This window comes from Paramisgurnus dabryanus, chromosome 5 (assembly GCF_030506205.2).
Source record: "Paramisgurnus dabryanus chromosome 5, PD_genome_1.1, whole genome shotgun sequence".
NCBI classification, from domain to species: Eukaryota; Metazoa; Chordata; class Actinopteri; order Cypriniformes; family Cobitidae; genus Paramisgurnus; species Paramisgurnus dabryanus.
The window spans coordinates 36,735,251-36,754,525 of record NC_133341.1 but is presented as its reverse complement, the minus strand read 5'-3'; the positions used below and the strand labels follow the sequence as shown (position 1 = coordinate 36,754,525).

General features: G+C 36.5%; 2 protein-coding genes across 2 annotated transcripts in view; one reads left to right on the top strand and one right to left on the bottom strand.

Moving 5' to 3' along the window:
• Positions 1–137: 137 nt before the first annotated feature.
• fbxo21 (F-box protein 21) lies at positions 138–14,128 on the bottom strand. The gene is made up of 12 exons (XM_065250939.1): positions 13,879–14,128; positions 13,034–13,169; positions 12,789–12,898; positions 12,575–12,696; positions 11,133–11,279; positions 10,761–10,897; positions 10,520–10,656; positions 8,198–8,377; positions 7,676–7,808; positions 5,688–5,878; positions 2,414–2,571; positions 138–1,368 (listed from the first exon to the last, which is right to left on the bottom strand). The coding sequence occupies exons 1-12, from the start codon at positions 14,100–14,102 to the stop codon at positions 1,130–1,132; spliced, it is 1,914 nt and encodes a 637-aa protein (XP_065107011.1). The 5' UTR covers positions 14,103–14,128; the 3' UTR covers positions 138–1,129.
• Positions 14,129–14,883: 755 nt separating this feature from the next.
• nf2a (NF2, moesin-ezrin-radixin like (MERLIN) tumor suppressor a) overlaps positions 14,884–19,275 on the top strand; it is a 49,129-nt gene continuing 44,737 nt past the window's right edge. Inside the window, exons 1-2 of the mRNA XM_065250940.1 lie at positions 14,884–15,026; positions 15,338–15,682. Of these exons, the coding sequence (XP_065107012.1) occupies positions 15,569–15,682 (114 nt within the window). The 5' untranslated portion in view covers positions 14,884–15,026; positions 15,338–15,568. The remainder of the gene's footprint in view (positions 15,027–15,337; positions 15,683–19,275) is intronic.

Here is a 19,275-nt window from a genome sequence, read left to right as displayed (position 1 = left end):
CGTGGTAAACATGCCTCAGAAATAAATAAAAATATTTACACTTTCCAAAACTACACCCTGGTTCTTTTTACACACGAAACACCTCTTAACTTTATAATAGTAATAAATAAACTATTATAGATAAATAGACCACCAGATTTCAAGCTTCTTCTTTTATTGTGATTCATTTATATTCTCATATTTACAACCACTATGAGCCAAGATTTTCTTGAGCAACCCATTTTTTATGTGGAAATAAACAATACAAAATATTTTAGACATTTTTTCAATGTCATGTGAAGTGCATGTTTGTTAAAGGGATAGTTCACCCAAAAATGAAAATTCTGTCATCATTTACTCACCCTCATGTTGTTCTAAACCAGTATGAGTTTTTTTATTTGATGAACACAAAAGAAGATATTTTTATTAATGATATAAGCACACAGTTGACGGTACCCATTGACTTCCAACAAATATTATATAAGCATTGTGATAAATGATTATGAAGATATTTTGATAAATGATGGTAAGCACACACTTGGTACCCATTGAATTCCATCGTTTTTTGGTTTTCCTACTATGGAAGTCAATGGTTACAATCAGCTGTGTGTGTGCTTACCAACATTTACCAAAATATCTTCTTTTTGTGTTCATCAGAAAAAAGAAATTCATACAGGTTCAGGATGAGAAATATATAACAGAATTTTCATTTTTTGGTGAACTATCCCTTTAAGAGATGTAACATTAGTAGTGCATTAATTCAGTCAGATATTATTACAGAGATCCATCAAGCATGAAATGTAGTAAAGTGGACCTGAAGCAGATCACATATACACATATTCAGATCCTTTATCATCTATTATTTTACATAGTTTACACATTACTGAAATACATTTATGAGCATTCACACATATACTGTTACCTTACAACATTTTTCGTGTTTGTGGTTTGAGCACCGTCTACATGTGCAGCTGTGAGTGACAGCTGCAATTATAACTGGATGTTGTACAAAGGAAATGACTACAGCTTTTGGCTTTATTAATACCAGTAAACTAGCGATTAGTCCCACATCAGTGCTATTTAGTTAGTTCTTGTGGTGAGACTGTGTAAAAGTGGGTGAGCATTAACAGATGGGTGTTGACATTTCGTTCTAAGGGTCTAATAAATCGTGTTCTTGGAAATTGGCGATGGGTTCCGGCGGCTGCACTAAGTTCGGCGTGTGACCGTGGTAAAGCTCCTCTACAGTCCTGTGGGTCTTGCACATGTCCTCCGGGTAACGTGCATAAAGCTCCTCATTGGCGATGTAATGGGTGTCGGAGAACTCGGTGAAGTAGCGTCCGACCTCAGGGTGGGCGATCTCCAGCGGGGAGCCGTGAGGTTCGAGATTCTCTGCAGAGAAAGTAATTTGCGACCATTACGATGTTGAAATAAAAGAGGTCTTTAATTAACAGCATTTCCCCTGAAGAAACGATTCAGTGATGCTGATGAAATTCAGAGCAATCACGACAAAGTCCCAGTTTTCAGAGACTAGAAATGCACATAACCCATAAATCAAATCGAATCATTTAAAGGGACACACCACTTTTTAGAAAATAGGCTTTTTTCCAGCTCCTCTAGAGATAAACATTTGATTTTTACCGTTTTGGAATCCATTAAGCCGATCTCCGGGTCTGGCGGTACCACTTTTAGCATAGCTTAGCATATTCCATTGAATCTGATTAGACCATTAGCATCCCGCTCAAAAATAACTAAAGAGTTTTGATATTTTTCCTATTTAAAACTTGACTCTTCTGTAGTTACATCGTGTATTAAAAGTGTATTAAAATTAAAAGTTGCGATTTTCTAGTCAGATATGGCTAGGAACTATACTCTCATTCTGGTGTAATAATCAAGGACTTTGCTGCCGTAACATGGCTGTAGGAGGTGCAATAATATTACGCATTGCACGAAAGTAGGCCCCTGCTATTGAAAGTTACTAAGGGGACTATTTTCAGCTGCTGCGTAATATCACTACGCCGTCGCCTACTGCAGCCATGTTACAGCAGAAAAGTCCTTGATTATTACGCCATGTCTGCCTAGAAAATCACAACTTTTAATTTTCCGTCGGTCTTAGTACACGATGTAACTACAGAAGAGTCAAGTTTTAAAAAGGAAAAATATTGAAACTCTATGGTTATTTTTTAACGCGATGCTAATGGTCTAATCCGTTTCAATGGATTGTGCTTAGCTATGATAAAAGTGGTACAGCCAGACCCGGAGATCAGCTGAATGGATTCCAAAATGGTAAAAATCAAATGTTTAACTCTCGGGGAGCTGGGAAATTAGCATATTTTCAAAAAAAGTGGAGTGTCCCTTTAAGATGTATTTTTTACTTCCCTAATTTAACCACCCATTAATCAACATGAAAAGAAAAGTAAATAAAGGGCCGACCCACCCTGTGCAGCATATCTACAGGTCCCGTCCTGTACCAAGACATTGTAGAAGGGCTGATCAGAACCCTTAGACAGCTGATGGACCCTCATAGTGTTAATCCACTCCTGACTCATCGTACATGTAGGATCCCATCCATATATAACACAGTTATAGCCTGACCTACGAAGCAATTGTACAGCTTAAAAACACTCAAAATATTGTATAAACGTAATAATAATTTTTTAAACAGCAAAAGCACAATTCATTTAGCAGAAAACGGTCATATTAAAGGCACAATATGCAATTTTCACCACTAGAGGCCGCTAAACAACAACGATGACAGCTGCAGCTTGATGGCGCTGTTAAAAGGGAGTTTTAGTCTTTAAATTCCCTGTTGACAGGAATAAATCTGACAGGACCCACAAATCATCTTCATGGATAATGTAATGAAGTTTTATGACCATTACATTATAATGTAAGCCCACAGTGTGGCTCGATAGACGTTACTACGTTCGCATGCGGCACTGCGCATATTGATCAAACTATCTGCTTTCAAGTCGCTCTTGCGATACTTTGATGTCATAGGCTGATCGGTCTGCGCAATAATACATGAAGTCAAACACACCTATGGTTTATATATGATGCAAAAGCAGAAACCAAGGATAACCCGGACATGACACGATTGACATGTGACCCTATAAACAGGGGCGGAAAGCTTTTTAAGTATTCAAACATTGTTGAAGACATTTGGAATACTCTATGTATACATGTGAACAAAATATAACGCTGTACTATAAGCTATTTTAAAGGAAAACACCACTGTGTTTACTATGTTCTTACCTCAACTTAGACTAATTAATACATCTCTATCTTTTTTCAATGCATGCACTTAATTTTTGTACAGCGCGTCGTGAATGTGTTAGCATTTAGCCTAGCCCCATTCATTCCTTAGGATCCAAACAGGGATATATTTAGAAGAACTATATGTGACCAGTCACGGAAAGTAGGGACACAAGTCGGATCTGGGCATTTTGAGTTATTCACAGATTCTGAAAGTGCAGTTTCTAAGCTTTCCAACGATGTGTAACACATGGAAATCTGATAAGATTTGGAGAAGTTGTGGCCATTTGAATATAGGAACTCAGAAATACTCAAACCGAGAAAATCGAGACGAAAGGGACTCTTCTTTTCAGCTGGGGGAGACAATAGGGCTCATTTACATCTCATTTAGCTAAGCCATGCCCCCTGTAAAACCCTTTTTGAGATGTTCTAGCATCATATGTAGTATTTTATGACCAAATGACAACCCGCAAAAATAAACATGACTCTTTTACCTTTGTGGGGATCACAAGTCGAATCCAGTCTGTTTCATATTATCCAATGACCATATTTGTCCACAAATGCGTATAATCCGTGAAATATAGATTGTTTACATCAGATTTCGCATGAATGTCTGGTAATACAATATAATATATAATCTGAAGACTATTTAAATCGTAACATGTAAGGGTATATGAGCTTACACGTTAAACACATGAACCCGCCTTCAAAGTTTGTATTTAAAATAGGGAAGTAGTATAATAGATCATCCAAACAGCGCCGTCGAAAACGTGACATCCTTTAGAGAGGTTACCAATGGCTCGCTCGTTCCTCCATCAGCCAATGACTTCATGGAAAATATTGATAGACAAAACATGTAGCCAATTATATGAAGAACACAACGATATCTGTGTAACGTCTGTGTGTCTGGACTCATGCTGCGCTGCAAGAACTGACATGGAGATGACGTCAAAGTACCGCGAGAGCGAGTCGAAATTAAACTACTCCGTAAGATTTCTTGAAGAGCTCTCGCGGTACTTTGACGTCTTCCGACTGCGGCGCCGCATAAAGTCAGTGACGCGGCTGACGTACGATGCGGCTGACTGTTATTTGTTCCGCCCCAGCTTCTTTTATTTTTCTTTTGTTTTGTGCGCCCGAGCTTTACAGTCTGGGGAGACGCAGGCTATAAGTTTGAAAAAAAAAAAAAAACTTAGCAAACATGTCTGAGGAACAGGGCAGCGCGTCACTACAGTCACGTGACTTCACGCTCGAGCCGGAAGAGAAGACAATGCTGAATAAAGTCGTAATTCTGCTATTTTTGGACCAAACTGTATTTTCGATGCATCAACACAATCTTACTGACCCACTGATGTCACATGGACTACTTTGATGATGTTTTTATTAACTTTCTGGACATGGAAACCATACATAGATTTTCAATGAAGGGGAAAGCTCTCGGACTAAATCTAACGATAAAACATCTTAAACTGTGTTCCGAAGATGAACGGAGGTCTTCCGAGGTTAGAACGACATAAGGGTGAGTCATTACTTACATTATTTTCATTTTTGGGCGAACTATCCTTATTTAGTAGTCACGCTGTTCCCTTTGGGGGCGGAGGCGAAAACACAAGCTTATACAGTATGTAAATATACACAAAGACAATGACGCCCCCCGCTGCACGCTAGAATCTCCGGAAAAACAAGCCTATTTTAACCGCAAAATGTACGCTTTTAAATATACAAAAACTGCTATCTCAAACATGGAGAGGCTTCTTCGTGATCTCAACTAACAGATTCTGCAATAAAACGAAAATCACAAATTTCGAAAAAAAAACTTTGTTTCTCATTTTCTCGAAACTTGTGCTGCCGACTTGAGTCCCTGGTTTCCGTGACGGGTCACATATTGTATGGCACTTAGTTTGCTGCACTTCGACCTCTGCGCGCAGTAACATCGCTCAAACTTCCATCAATATTACTGCGCCCAAGGTCAAAGTGCTGCAAACTAAGTGCTCTTCCGCCATACGATATAGTTCTCATTTTTTATTCGCTTAACAATCACCATGTTTTATTTTATGCCACCATACTCACTCGTCTAACTACTCATGTAACAGTCTTTAAATAGAGAAAATATGAAAGTGTTTGGTGGCTTCTAAATTCATCCCTGTTTGGATCCTAAGGAATGAATGGGGCTAGGCTAAATGCTAACACATTCACGACATGCTGTACAAAGATTAAGTGCATGCATTGAAAAAAGATTGTGATGTATTAATACGTCTAAGTTAAGGGTAAAAACATAGTAAAATGTTGAGAAACGGTGGTGTGTTCCTTTAATGCAAAATCTTACATATTGTGCCTTTAACCTATAAACAGGAAGTTAAATTGTTCCCCCTGTTTCTGAATAAATGGACGACTCTTAATGCGACTACTACTTAGGATAAATAGAATAATGCATTTATTTTGGTTGGTTTCGCTTGTACCTTTTATGCTTCATGACGAGACCTACGGAGTACTGCACGTCCTTGTTCTCCAGCGCGCTGTGTCTCTTAACCTCCGGTTCTGCCGGATGTCTTTTGTGCTGGATGTGCTCAAGGGTGTGTTGAACCAGATAACCCACAGCGCCGTGCTGAGATGGGTCCAGAGCCTGAATGTGCTGGAGGATATCCAACACCTGAGACGGATAACAAAAAGATAGCTTATTATCATATTACCACATGAATTATAGGCCTACAGTGGATTTAAGTAATAAGTACATAGAAAAATGGGTTAGTGGATGGGGTTAATTTGAAGGAATCTTAATTATCTACCACAAATTCGTCAAAATATTTTCAAGCTTTAAGTTGGACAACATGTGGGGAACAAATTTTGTTACATTTAATATATCAAGTTGATGTTTTATTTTAAATGTTCCTGTTAGATCTGAGAGAGACAAATTCGGCAAATGCCTTTATCCAAAGTGAGTATGAGAGTTCACAGTATTGGCACCACCGCCCTGCTGTAACCTGAGATTAAAATGCATTACTTAGCAGCACAATGGTGTAATGTATTGTTGTATTGTCTATCTCTGCTTGCACAGCTTGAACCTGTAATGTTTACTTACCAGGCCAGTTCTTAACTTTACCACAAATTGTTGCGTACGAAACCACTGTCTGCCAGACTATATAGTAGACGAGTAGTGTGCAAAAAGTACCCGGATGACCTACTAGATTTTCAGCTAGATTTCTATGTGTGCATTCGATGGACAGTATTGTTCAATAACTGCACCATATTTCGAGTATGAATATAATAAAAATCCCAGAAATCTATGAACGGGGCGGGTCTTTAAGTGATTTAGGTACCAAGAAATGTATTCCTTATGGTTTAATTGTACTTTATGTTAAACAATGCATACATAAATTATGGTTGCAGTTGTTCTGATTACGTCATAGGTCAAACGGTATGTCCAAAATGTATTGATACTGCACCCACACATACTATATAGAATGCACTGTTTTAATAATAAAGCACATCTGTCAGTGATTTCGGACACAGTGCTCGATTTAATATTAAAGGATAAATCCATTTAAAAAAAAAAAAAATCCAGATAATTTACTCGCCACCATGTCATCCAAAATGTTCATGTCTTTCTTAGTTCAGTCGAGAAGAAATAATGTTTTTTGAGAAAAACATTCCAGGATTTTTCTCATTTTAATGGACTTTAATGGACCCCAACACGTAACAGTTTTAATGCAGTTTAAAATTGCAGTTTCAAAGGACTCTAAACGATCCCAAAAGAGGCATAAGGGTCTTATCTAGCGAAACGATTGTTATTTTTGGCAAGAAAAATAAAAAATATGCACTTTTAAACCACAACTTCTTGTCTTTCTCCGGTCGCGAGACCTCACTTAATACGTCAAGAGGTCACGGATGACGTATGCGAAACTACGCCTGAGTGTTTACAAGTGTGGAGAAAGAGGACCGTTCCGACTTTGTAGTATGTGGAATGATAAATTAATGTCTTTGTGTCAGTTTATTTGTTTAAAATGGTCCGCAAGTGTGAGTTTCATATATGTAACACGTGATGTGACCTTTCGACGTCATTACACAATTACATGACCGGAGGAAGACGAGAAGTTGTGGTTTAAAATCGCATATTTTTTATTTTTCTTGCCAAAAATGACAATCGTTTCACTAGATAAGACCCTTATGCCTTTTTTGGGATCATTTAGAGTCCTTTGAATCGGCAATGTGTTGGGGTCTATTAAAGTCCATTAAAATGAGAAAAATCCTGCAATGTTTTCCTCAAAAAACATAATTTCTTCTCGACTAAACAAAGAAAGAAATCAACATTTTGGATGACATGGTAGTGAGTAAATTATCTGGATTTTTTTTTTTTTATTGACTAATCCTTTAAAAGCTATCATTGATGCCCAAAGAGGCATGTGAACTTGTGAATAATTAGTGTAATAGATCATAGATGCTTGCTTACTTTCTCCGGCCAGATGCCCAGGTGGAAATAAAGCCGTGCCTGCAGCAGAAGATACTGAACGTTATCAGGATTAATAGTGAGGTAGAGATCCAGGGAGTCCCGCAGGAGCTGATAGGATTTCTCGTTCCCTTCCCTAGACAGAAAACAAACACAACACTGACTATTTAACTTTTAGGCTGGCTGATGAAAATCCACCTACACATTTAATTTACATAAAACACAGACTATACCTACACGGTTCCCCGACTGGTTTACTAATGACAACCCATGCAGCGTACAAACTTTGTGTGAAAATCTGCATCGAAGAAATATTTGTTTATAAGCTACAAACGCCTGCATGAAAACCCAAAAAGATATAAAAGTATTGTTAAACACATTAAAGGTGCTGTAAGTGATCCCATCCATCTTCTGTCAAGACTTATTTTTTCAGATTCCACCCCTTTCCCCACCCATTTTTTTTTTTTTTGCTTTAATATCAAGTATAGCTACAATGCAGTCTGTAAAAATCCTACGGTGTCTCACCCTCTTTTGCCGATATTAAGCAGATTTCCCACCATCCGCAGGAGTAGTTCCCCAGTGCTTATTGCACCGTAGTAATCTGCTGTCACCTGGTGTCTGATTAGATACTCGCACTCTTTAGCAGCCAGCTGCTTGCCGTTCCCAAATGCATCAATGTAAACGTAGTCGTAAATGTCGCCACTCCTGTGAAACAGCACATTAGTCATCTTAAATTTTCCACTGATATGATAACCAATTATTCTTGGAATACTCCAATTTCTTAAAACAAATCTTGATAATTTACTTCTTTGTCAGCTGAGAAGAAATTAAGATTTTTGAAGAAAACATTCCAGGATTTTTCTCATTTTTATAGACTTTAGTCGATGTTAACAGTTTACAGTTTCAACGCAGCTTCAGAGGGCTCTAAACGATCCCAACCAAGGCATAAGGGTCTTTAAATGATCGTCAACTTCTCGTCTTGGACTAGCCTTGTGATGTGCCATGATGCATGACACCCCAGTGTTTACAAGTGTGGAGAAAGTGGACTGTTCCGACGTTGTTGTATGTGAAATTATAAAAATTAATGTTTCACATTTGTGACGCATGACCTTTCAACGTGCTTACGCATTTCGTAAGGTCACGCTGGCTCGTCACACGGCTAGTGCAAGACGAGAATTTGTGGTTTAAAAGGTTTTTATTTCTCTTGCCAAAAATGACGATTGTTTTGCTAGATAAGACCCATATGCCTCATTTGGGATCATTTAGAGCCCTTTGAAGCTGCACTGAAACCGTAATCTGTTGAGGTCCAATAAAGTCAATAAAGTCTCATATGAACTTATTTTTTGTACACGTTGTGACTATACAAATCACAACCCACAAATAGGAAAATGTTTGCGTTATTTTGTTACTTCTTGGGAGCAGCTGGAGCCTATGGGTGCTTAACGATTAATCGCGATTAATCGATAGCAGAATAAAAGTTTTTGTTTTACATCATATATATGTGTGAACTGTATATAATAACTTTGTATAAATAAATGCACACACATGCATGTATATATTTAAGAAATGTTTACATGTGTATATACATTTGTATATTTATTTATAATTTATATTATATATAAATATAAATACCTAATATATAAATATATTTTTTTCTAATAATTATACATGCATGTGTGCATATTTATATATACATAATTATTATACACAGTTCACACACATATATGATGTAAACAAAAACTTTTATTCTGCTATCGATGAATCGCGATTAATCGTTAAGCACCCCTACTGGAGCCATTCACTTCCAGTCTTTGTGCTAAGCTAAGCTAGCGGGGGCTGTGTCAGACAGAGTTACAGCATGCACGGAGATGAGAAAGGTATGTATGGACTTATCTAACTCTGGGGGATACAGTGAATAAGCTAAATTCCCAAAATGTGGACGTGTTCCTTTAACTTGCATTAACTAAATTCTAAAGATTAAATTTTCTGAATGTTATTCATTCATATAATGAATAAACTCACAATGAAATTAAAAACTTATTTTTTTGGAATATTGTGGTATTTAAAAAAAAATACTTAAAAAAAATGTTTGTGCCCTCATCGGTAAAGGAAAAAAGCATCATGACCCAACTTTCAACAATTCAATAAATTCTTGATGGACGAATTCAATTCCAGTCCTAAATTTTTTCTAATTTCAGAAGCCGTTTCACTCATAATACGTCACGACGGGGTAAATAAGACAAATGCAACTTCCATTTCATTGTGAGTTTAAACTAGTGATGTTTCTTTATATTTTCTACAGACAATTTTGCAAGATGTAAACAACAACTGGTCCAGAAACACTTCCTGTTTCAATTTGTACTGGTTTTCTTTATTTCACATATATCTTAAAGATGTTTGTTTAACTTTTTGATTCAGTTTTATATGTTCTGTTGGTTGTATTTTATCCCAACGTTTATGTAGTGATAAAAAAAACTGAAACATGAAGTGCTTCTGGACCAGTGTGTTGTTTACATCTTGCAAAATGGTCTATACACAGAGTTCAAATGTATTGCATTTTTCTGTTCTCTTTTGACTGACAGGATATATTGGCCATGACTATCGGCTTTTTTATACTATAGTCCGATAGCTGATAGTGTGAAAAATTGCTTTTATTGACCAATACAGATTATTGGCCGATCTATCGGTGCATCTCTAAATGCTATTGTAACATTCAAAGCATATTAAGACAAGTGATATTTTATATATTCACTTATTAAAAAATGACAATGAGATAAAAGCACAGAATTGTTGTTAAACTGGATTTGTGGCATCTTATGTAGCTGGAATGCAAAAAGCAAAACCCACCTCCTTTGATTTTGGCACCAGCGAAGCAGAAAGTGGTTGGGGAAGTTGACAGGCTCGAGTGGGACTCCTAATTTCCTGGCCAGTGTCATGTAGAGCACAGAGAGGCTTATGGGAATGCCTGTCCGACGGACCAGCACCTAAACAAAAGAAGATGCAGGAGAGCACAATGTCAACTGTGTAGAATTCGATTTTATATATTTCTGTGGCACTCTATTATACACGAGGTGTTGGTCATGTGTACCTGATGTATGTATGAGTTCAAGGGATTGTAATAGTCGCGTTCATTGCCCTTGTACTGCAGCTGCTCATACAGGACGACGTTGAGAGCGCATATGACCTGCCTTTGTATTTCCAGGTCTTCCAGAACAAAGCAGTCACCTAGGAAAACAACAGCGGGGACAGAAATAGTAGGGAGAAGACTTTACAAGGAATAACTTTATAGTTGCCAAATTGAAAAACTTGTTGAAGTTATCGAAGAGACCTTGGAGACATTTCATTTTTCAACAATAAACTTAAAGCTTTTATCAAATAACAAATAATGTTTTCTGTAAGCCTGGCGACACGAGAGCAGTTACTGTAATGAAATTTTCCACATCTGTCGTCGTGGACCGACCTTGACTGGCTCGCAGAATCGGGTGTGTGGCGTTTTTCTCTCGTAGGTATTTCTTCACCTTGTCTATGATGTCTTCTATTTGGGCAGATGTACTTTCAAGAGTGACATCAGCAAGGGGGTTACAATACTGATCGACCAAAACAGCCCCTGGAAAAGAGGAGAAAACAGAAAGGCATGTGCTTTAACTTTTTTATCTTTTCTATTTGTTTAAATACATATGTAAAGATATCAGCCAACACATGTGATTTTATACATATATAAATATGAAATATACAAATAATTTAATAATTAACATATGTTATATATCGATATTCTTGTTTAACTTCTGTCTATATATATAAAGAGTTTGGTTCCAAAACGCAATACATCCATTTTGACTTATTTGGGTAAAAATGTGTTTTCTATACCAAGAAAGTAACAAGATAAAAACCACTATTGTCTGTTACAAACTTTCACTTAGGTTATAATAACATAAAAAATTCAAATCCATAATTGACCTTTAAAGATTTATTATAAAAACTGATAATTTTTTTCACAAAATGCAATAAATCCATGACACATTTTTTTTAAATGCTATAAATCTATTGAATCAATATATAAATGTGCATTCATCTTTGCTGTGTTATATTAATTTAGTTGACTAGTGGTATACACTGATTAAACATTAATTTATCATATAAAGAACACTGACATCCTTGGGACGTCGCCGCTGAACTTTTTTGACAGCGATCAGCTGTAAAATGTTTTGGTCCTGCTCGATTTTCGTTGACTTCGAATAAATTATTCAATTTTGATGGCTTACGTTTTTCCCCGCCATAGAAAATCACCACAGGTTTATCAATGCCATCAAAAGTATTATTTTGTTTTTGTTTGTTTGTTGATCACGAAGTCCAAGATGATGCAAATTAGGTTTCGTTGTGTATTCAAAGCACCGCCATCATTGTTTACAATGCGTGGAATGGTGCGCTGTGATTGGTTGAGCAGATTTATTGCATTCTGCAGAAAAGGAGGACTGGCGTTTGTCACTTTTTGCAAAAAAGACAGAAAAGATGACAGAATAACATGGCGGATATCAGATTTTGCGTAAACTGACCAGATACAATACTGATTTTGGTGGTAACTAATAAAAAAAAGCTGTTTATCGCATTTTTGAACCAAACCCTTCATATATAGGTTTTCACAGACAGGCTCACAAATATATTTTGGGATTTATGTAGCCTCATTTGATATAATAAAACCAAGTAGCATTATAACATCCAAAAGCACTGCATTCTGGAAAATGTAAAAAGACCTATGGTGCTTATGATCTAGGGTTCAATAAAAATGCACTTTATTATCTCATTGATCCATACAAAAATTAAAAGGACTTTATAACATTTCCGAGATAATTTAGTCATTTTTCATCAACAAGAAATAAAAACCTCTCGTGTCAATGCCTTTACCTTCGAGGGCTGACTGCTGTTCTGGAGGTCGCTCAAGGAAAGCTTTCAGATTTCTCAAAATATTCTGCTGGCGGAGAAAGTAGAGGATTTTCTTTGCATAGTACTTAAGTGTCAAACTTTTCCTGGGAAAGGAGGAAGAAAAAAAATCATAAATCCTGTTTAGATAAGCTGCAATGAAAAATGAGATCAAGGGAGACATAAGCTCATCTCTAACCTTTTGTCAGAATTCAAAATGGTGAGCAGCTCATCTTCACAGAAGTGTTCTGGAGCACCGAGAGACTCTATTTCTGCAAAGCTGTCTCCGAGAACCTGACCAACGCATGGCTGCATTACAGATCTCTGGGTTAGTTACTAAACAAACCGATTACATCTAACAAACCTTACAAATTTATGATAATTCGAGAAAAATCGGTTAATATTATAATATACTAATTGTGACAGGGTCACTTTCAAACTTACAACTTCTGTGAAGAACCTCTTGGAAATAGATTCTACCGTTCTTCGTATCTGTTGACCAACCACGTGCCGTGTTTTAAATTCTTTCAGCCAATCGTATGACTCGTTCTGTCGATAAAATCTCTGAAGCCTGGGCCACCTAAAATATTAAAGACACAATGATCAATATGATATCTTTAAAGTGAACTTAAACATGAGGCCAATGCCTCCAAAAAAGCTTTCAACTACAACTGCCAATGGATAGGATAGCGGTTCCTTGCAAAATATTTTAATATTTATTGGTAACCATACCCATATGAAATAAAACTCTAGTACACTATAGTAAACTGTGGTAAAATATTAAGTTGTGTACTTGCTTAGTATTTCCTTCAGTATATAACATAATAAATAATAGTATGTAGGAAGTGTTTGCCAAAACACCATATATACTATAAAATTAAACCTTACTACATATAACTTCCAGAGCCCTGAATTAAATAAAAGATACTTAGTTTATATAAATAAATTATGATTTATTAATATCTAAGGAATTTTTGCAAGGGGACACAGGACCTCTTCAATTTTTATTGTCAAGGTCACTAAAATTATTATAATAATCCGTGCATCTGTTGCTTTTACCTACATGGACTGTGAACGAATCTAATGAGTAAACATGAAACACATGTACCTTTCTACATGTATGTGACAAGTGGTGCACCATTAAACTGTGCACGCGATCTAACACAGTTCTGGTTTAAGGACGCATCTGTACTTTCTAACATGAATGGACCAAATTTAAGCTTATCTCTTCAAAAGCTAGCAGCTGATGGAGATTATAAATTTTGAGAAATGCGTTAAACTAATGCAACCTGAGTTTGTACTGGTGCGCCCAAACCTTCCCCCTGCCGTGGCACACGTCACGCAGTCTCTTGCACGTGCAGGAAACGCTGCAAATGTCGAAATGGTTTAGCACAGGAAAGCACAATATATGCTCTAACATTTCCGCTGGTAAATCTGTCAGCTGTTTGACGAAACCCTCGGGAATAAGCGCGTTTGTTCCTAAAACCCGATCTCCCGTGTGTGGCGTCGCCATCTTTTCTGTTTACCACGATGACCTCATCGAAGTTCCGCCCAATTCTGTCATGAGGTCACGCCCACTAGTGGTGCACACATTTACACATTTATTCTGGGAATACATATTCAATGTTTAATAAATTTTATAAATTATTAATACATAGGCAACAATAATAAATGCATATTTTATTTCGTACGTTACCTTGAAGCAAATATTTTTTTTAGTTTTATGTTATTTCATGTTTATAAAAGCGTTTTATAAACGTTTTCTCTGAATGTACAAGGATTTTTACAGCATTTACAACACGCTCGGTATTTTTAAATATGGAGATCTCTGTTTCACATAGTGTCTTCAATGGGTTTTGAAAGTATATTACTAAAGCTATAGTTTTACTTTATTACTATTTTTTTAAATTGTGCTTCCTTTATTGCTATTTAATTTGCCAATATATTTATTATTTTATCAGTTTAAACATCCGTTGGCAACATGGATAATAATTATGCACATTATATTTCGTAACATTGAAGCCATACGTTTTCTTTTTTCTGTTATTTTATGTTTTATAAAAGCGTTTTATAAACGTTTTCTCCCACATAATAGTGTCTTCAGTGTTTTTTTTTTTTTTTGAAGTATTTTACTAAAGCTATGGTTTTACATATTATTTATTTTTAATTGTGATTCATTGCTATTTAATTTGCGAATATATTTATTATTTTACAAGTTTATTATTATTTGTTCTAACTGGTTTTGTGCAATGTAAATATTCTCATTAAAAAAACTCTAAGCGGCTTGCGCCAGTACGCATGCGCGCTGCCTCCTGCCCTCGATCGAGCAGAGTTTCAGTTTTTGGTGTGAAACAGTCAAAGCAGCAGTGCGTGTGTGTAGGTGTGTAAGTTAAATCTCACACATCTCAGGAATTCACCTATGTTTACAGCTCGCCAGGTGAGTTAGCGAACACCTTACAAGCTAACTTGTCGAATCTGTCAACAACTCTAGTAACAAAACTTAAACATGCAGGATAAAATCCTTAAAAGCATAAATAAATGTTCGTTTGAATTAAATTTTTGTGAAGTAGTTAGGTTTTAAAAGCATGTACTTCGTTTGTAATAAGTTAACAGTTGTATTAGCTCTGTATGCTAATAGTGGTCTAACTAGCTTGTTTTTCAATGAGCTGAAGTTGTTTTTATAACTTACTTGTAGTATAGTATACGTTTGTCTTAAGTAACTTTCTGTTATTTTGTTTTTCTTTACAGATGGCGTTTTAGAGGAAGTAAAGGGGCAGTATGTAACCAGTCATTGGTTAACAGGTGGTTTGAAAACTTCCTGCCTGTGGTGATGCACCTTTCCCACAGTGTGGTTACATTTGCACACCAAAGATGACTGTAATCCTTTTTTGTAGTTTATAACCAGGAATGCCTGTTTGTTTAGCAGTGATTCAGATAGGTTGTTCCATTGAAGAATAAGATTTCTCGACTTCAGTTAATATGGCAAGTGTGTTTTCATCGATTTTGGGGTTCAATTCCCTCAAAAAGAAACAAGCCAAAACTTTCAACGTCAGAATTGTAACAATGGATGCCGAATTGCAGTTCAGTTGTGAGGTAAGTGGCAATTCGTCTGGATTTATGTGTGATTCCTAAATTTGCATTGCATGTTTAAGGTATTGTTGCTTCAGTCATCAGCTATCTTTGTAGTTGAATATGCTGCCTTCACATTGTATTTTGAGAGGACATTTATAGTAGCCAAGAGCCGAATCTGTGATGAGCCACCCTGTATTGCAGTGATGAGGTCTTTATTTTGGGGACGTAACCCACCAAGCTGTCAGTGGATTAATGTCCGTGATTCACTCTCCCCTCAATGACCTCGAGCAAGCCTCGGTCTCACCAATTTCTCCTGGGGAGCTTCATTAGAAATCCCCGTCTCATGTAGCAGCTTTACGGGGAACATAGACAGCTTGGTAGTCTCAAGGGTGAATAATAAAAAGTTTGCAGAAGCAGTCAAAACAAGCATAAAAATCTACAAAGCAAACAGCATTATCTATCACAATAATCATTCCCAAGTATAAAGGTACAGTCTATAAATGACAATACCAGTGGGATGTCTGCTGACAGAAAGAGGACTGGTATGTAGACTACCTGCAGTACATTTCATTTGCACATCACATAGTCTCGTGGAGAAAAATGTCCTATTTTTAGACGGATCTCATCGTGGGGAATATTTTTAAATTAAGGGAAAACAGATGGTGGTAAAAAAAGTAGTGTGATAGACAACGACCATGAGTTAATGTCTCCTGGGGCTGTGTTGTTGTCCCAATACCCTGTGTACGCCTGTCTTTCTATCTGTCGGATACATTTTTCTTTCAGTTTTTACACTTATTAACAGCAATTGCTTAAGTGTTAATGAGGTTCTGGACAAATAGTATTTCAGGGTATGTGTGCTGTTGTCAAAATATGTTCTTTTAAAGCGACACTCCACGTTTTTTGAAAATAAGCTCATTTTCCAGCTCCCCTAGAGTTAAACATTTGATTCTTACCATTTTGGAATCCATTCAGTCGATCTCCGGGTCTGGCGCTAGCACTTTTAGCATAGCTTAGCACAATCCATTGAATCTGATTAGACCATTAGCATCACGCTAAAAACTAACCAAAGAGTTTGGATATTTTTCCTATTTAAATACTGTAGTGATATTACGCACTGCCCGAATGTAGTCCCCTTACTTACTTTCAATAGCAGGGGACTATTTTCGAGCAGTGCATAATATCACTACGCCTGCTGCAGCCATGTTACATCAGCAAAATCCTTGATTATTACGCCAGTTTGAGAGTATAGTTCCTAGCCATATCTGCCTGAAAATTGCTTTTAATTTTCCGTTGGTCTTAGTACATGATGTAACTACAGAAGAGTCAAGTTTTAAATAGGAAAAATATCGAAACTCATTGATTTGTTTTTAGCGCAATGCTAATGGTCTAATTAGAATCAATGGATTGTGCTAAGCTATGCTAAAAGTGCTAGCGCCACACCCGGATCAGCTGAATGGATTCCAAAACTGTAAGAATCAAATGTTTAACTTTAGTGGAGCTGGAAAATTAGCTTATTTTTTTAAAAAGTGGAGTGTCTCTTTAAAGTGTCATATTTTTGTGACGGTGATTGGCGGCAGCGTCACTGGTTTTACAAGAAGTTTAGAAAGTTTCTGTCAATTACCATGGCAATAAATCTTACTCACTCTGAGACAAAGTTTGTTTAAAAAAATGTTTAAAGATGTTTTTTTAAGCTATTGTTGAATGCCAATCTGCATTACTGTATACACGCTAGTGCTGCACAATATTGGGGGGACTGACATTGCCATATTTTGTTGTTGTTGTTGTTGTATAGTGTAACACTGGCAAAGGCATCCAATTTAGTTTTTTTGCGATGTGATTGAAGCTGTGTTGGTGCTGAAACAATATATTGTCCAGCCCTAAAAAATTTGCATGTTACAAAACAAGGAATTGGGTCCTGTATAGCTCAGTGGTTGAGCATTACATTAGCAGCGCAAATGGGCCATGGGTTCGAACCCATACTGATAAAAATGTGTGCCTTGTCAATGCACTAACAGTCGACTTGGATAAATAAGTTGCAATGATGTAAATGTAAATAAGTGATATTCTGTCCTAATAAACAGAAAAAGCAGCATGAAATCTCTAAGATTTTATCACCAAATGCAATGTCTTTTTTTTTTTACATTTTTTAATGTATTGCTATTGTGAGATGAGTTTTTGCATTGTCTTCTACATTTTTGTATTTTCACCTGCACCACTTGGTGGCAGCATGGATTTAAAAAACAAAGTACACCAAACTCTCCATCTTTACAAAAATGTTGAGGTTGTTTTGCTCACCACTGATAGCCTGTAATATCCCAACACTGAAGTCATAGCTAAACCACAATTCATGTTATTCCAGTCCTTTCTGAGCCCTTGGCTATACAGTAATGTCATTACAGAGAGACAGAAAATAGTCCCCAAACAGTTATGAGAAATTCAATCACGATCTAATCCATTCAGAAGGAGAAACATAAATGGAATAATTTATTTAAAATGTTAGTTTTTTTGCAGTGCAGATTATCGTATTTTAAATGAATGATGTTTTTAATAACAACATTGAAAATATTAGTTTAGTCATGTTAACTGCAGTATATACATCCCAAGTTCACAACTAACATTTCTGCTGAAGTATTCAAAGGACTTGATCTGTGGTTTTGCCTAAGGTTGATACTTAGCGTGAGCTATGTCGCTGTTTAAAACCGAGAGCCAGTCACAGTTCCCTATATTGACTTTTCAAAATGACCACATCTAAACTCACGCTGTGTTAAAAGAAATACCACCGTGCTGTTGTTCAGTCAATATGATCTAGTTTTGGTTAAAAGCCTGCAGCACAAATGGTAAATTCAGAGTTTCTCTTTAAGGTTACCCGTTTTGTAATTTATTATGCCAGCGTATAGTGAACTTTTCAATACGATATAAATCGTTTTTAACTAAGGAGATTTCTGAATATTTAGGAGAGTGAGCTCATCTAATTTCTCTGTAAATGTCTACTGTTGTCCTTGAAGGCAGCCCATCGGCTTCCTGAAGGGGGAGGTATAAGCATTAGTAATTGGTTGCACTCATATTAGGTGGCAGCGTATTGTGATATGTTCTCATACATAAACATTAGGCTAGGCAAGATGAATTTGCACCTTGAATAGCACCTGTGCCTGTTATGCTAATAAAGTTAGCAATATTGATGATGTTTGCAATTCTCGGCGAAAGTTGTCAGTACTTTGTTTGTGTACTCTATGTCATAAACTTTACTAATTCAGATTGACGCAAGGTGGGAATATACAGTAGTTGGTGAGACACTAACTTAGTAGCACGACTGGGTCCAGATGATGATGGTTATACTCGAAGAGACCCTGTTAATGACAAGCCCAGTCGAGCACAGACGCTCACACGTGGAAATCATTCTTACAAGATGAGTTCTAATCTAATTGTTATTCCACTGACATTCCCTTGCAGATTGCAATCTAGTATTTTGGTTTTCAAAGATGATAAAGTACAGATATTTATTTACATTTATGCATTTGACAGATGCTTTTATCCAAAGAGACTTTTAGTTACGTTTATACAGTATACATTTGATCAAAACATGTGTTTCCTGAATTTGGCCATGTTTTATCACT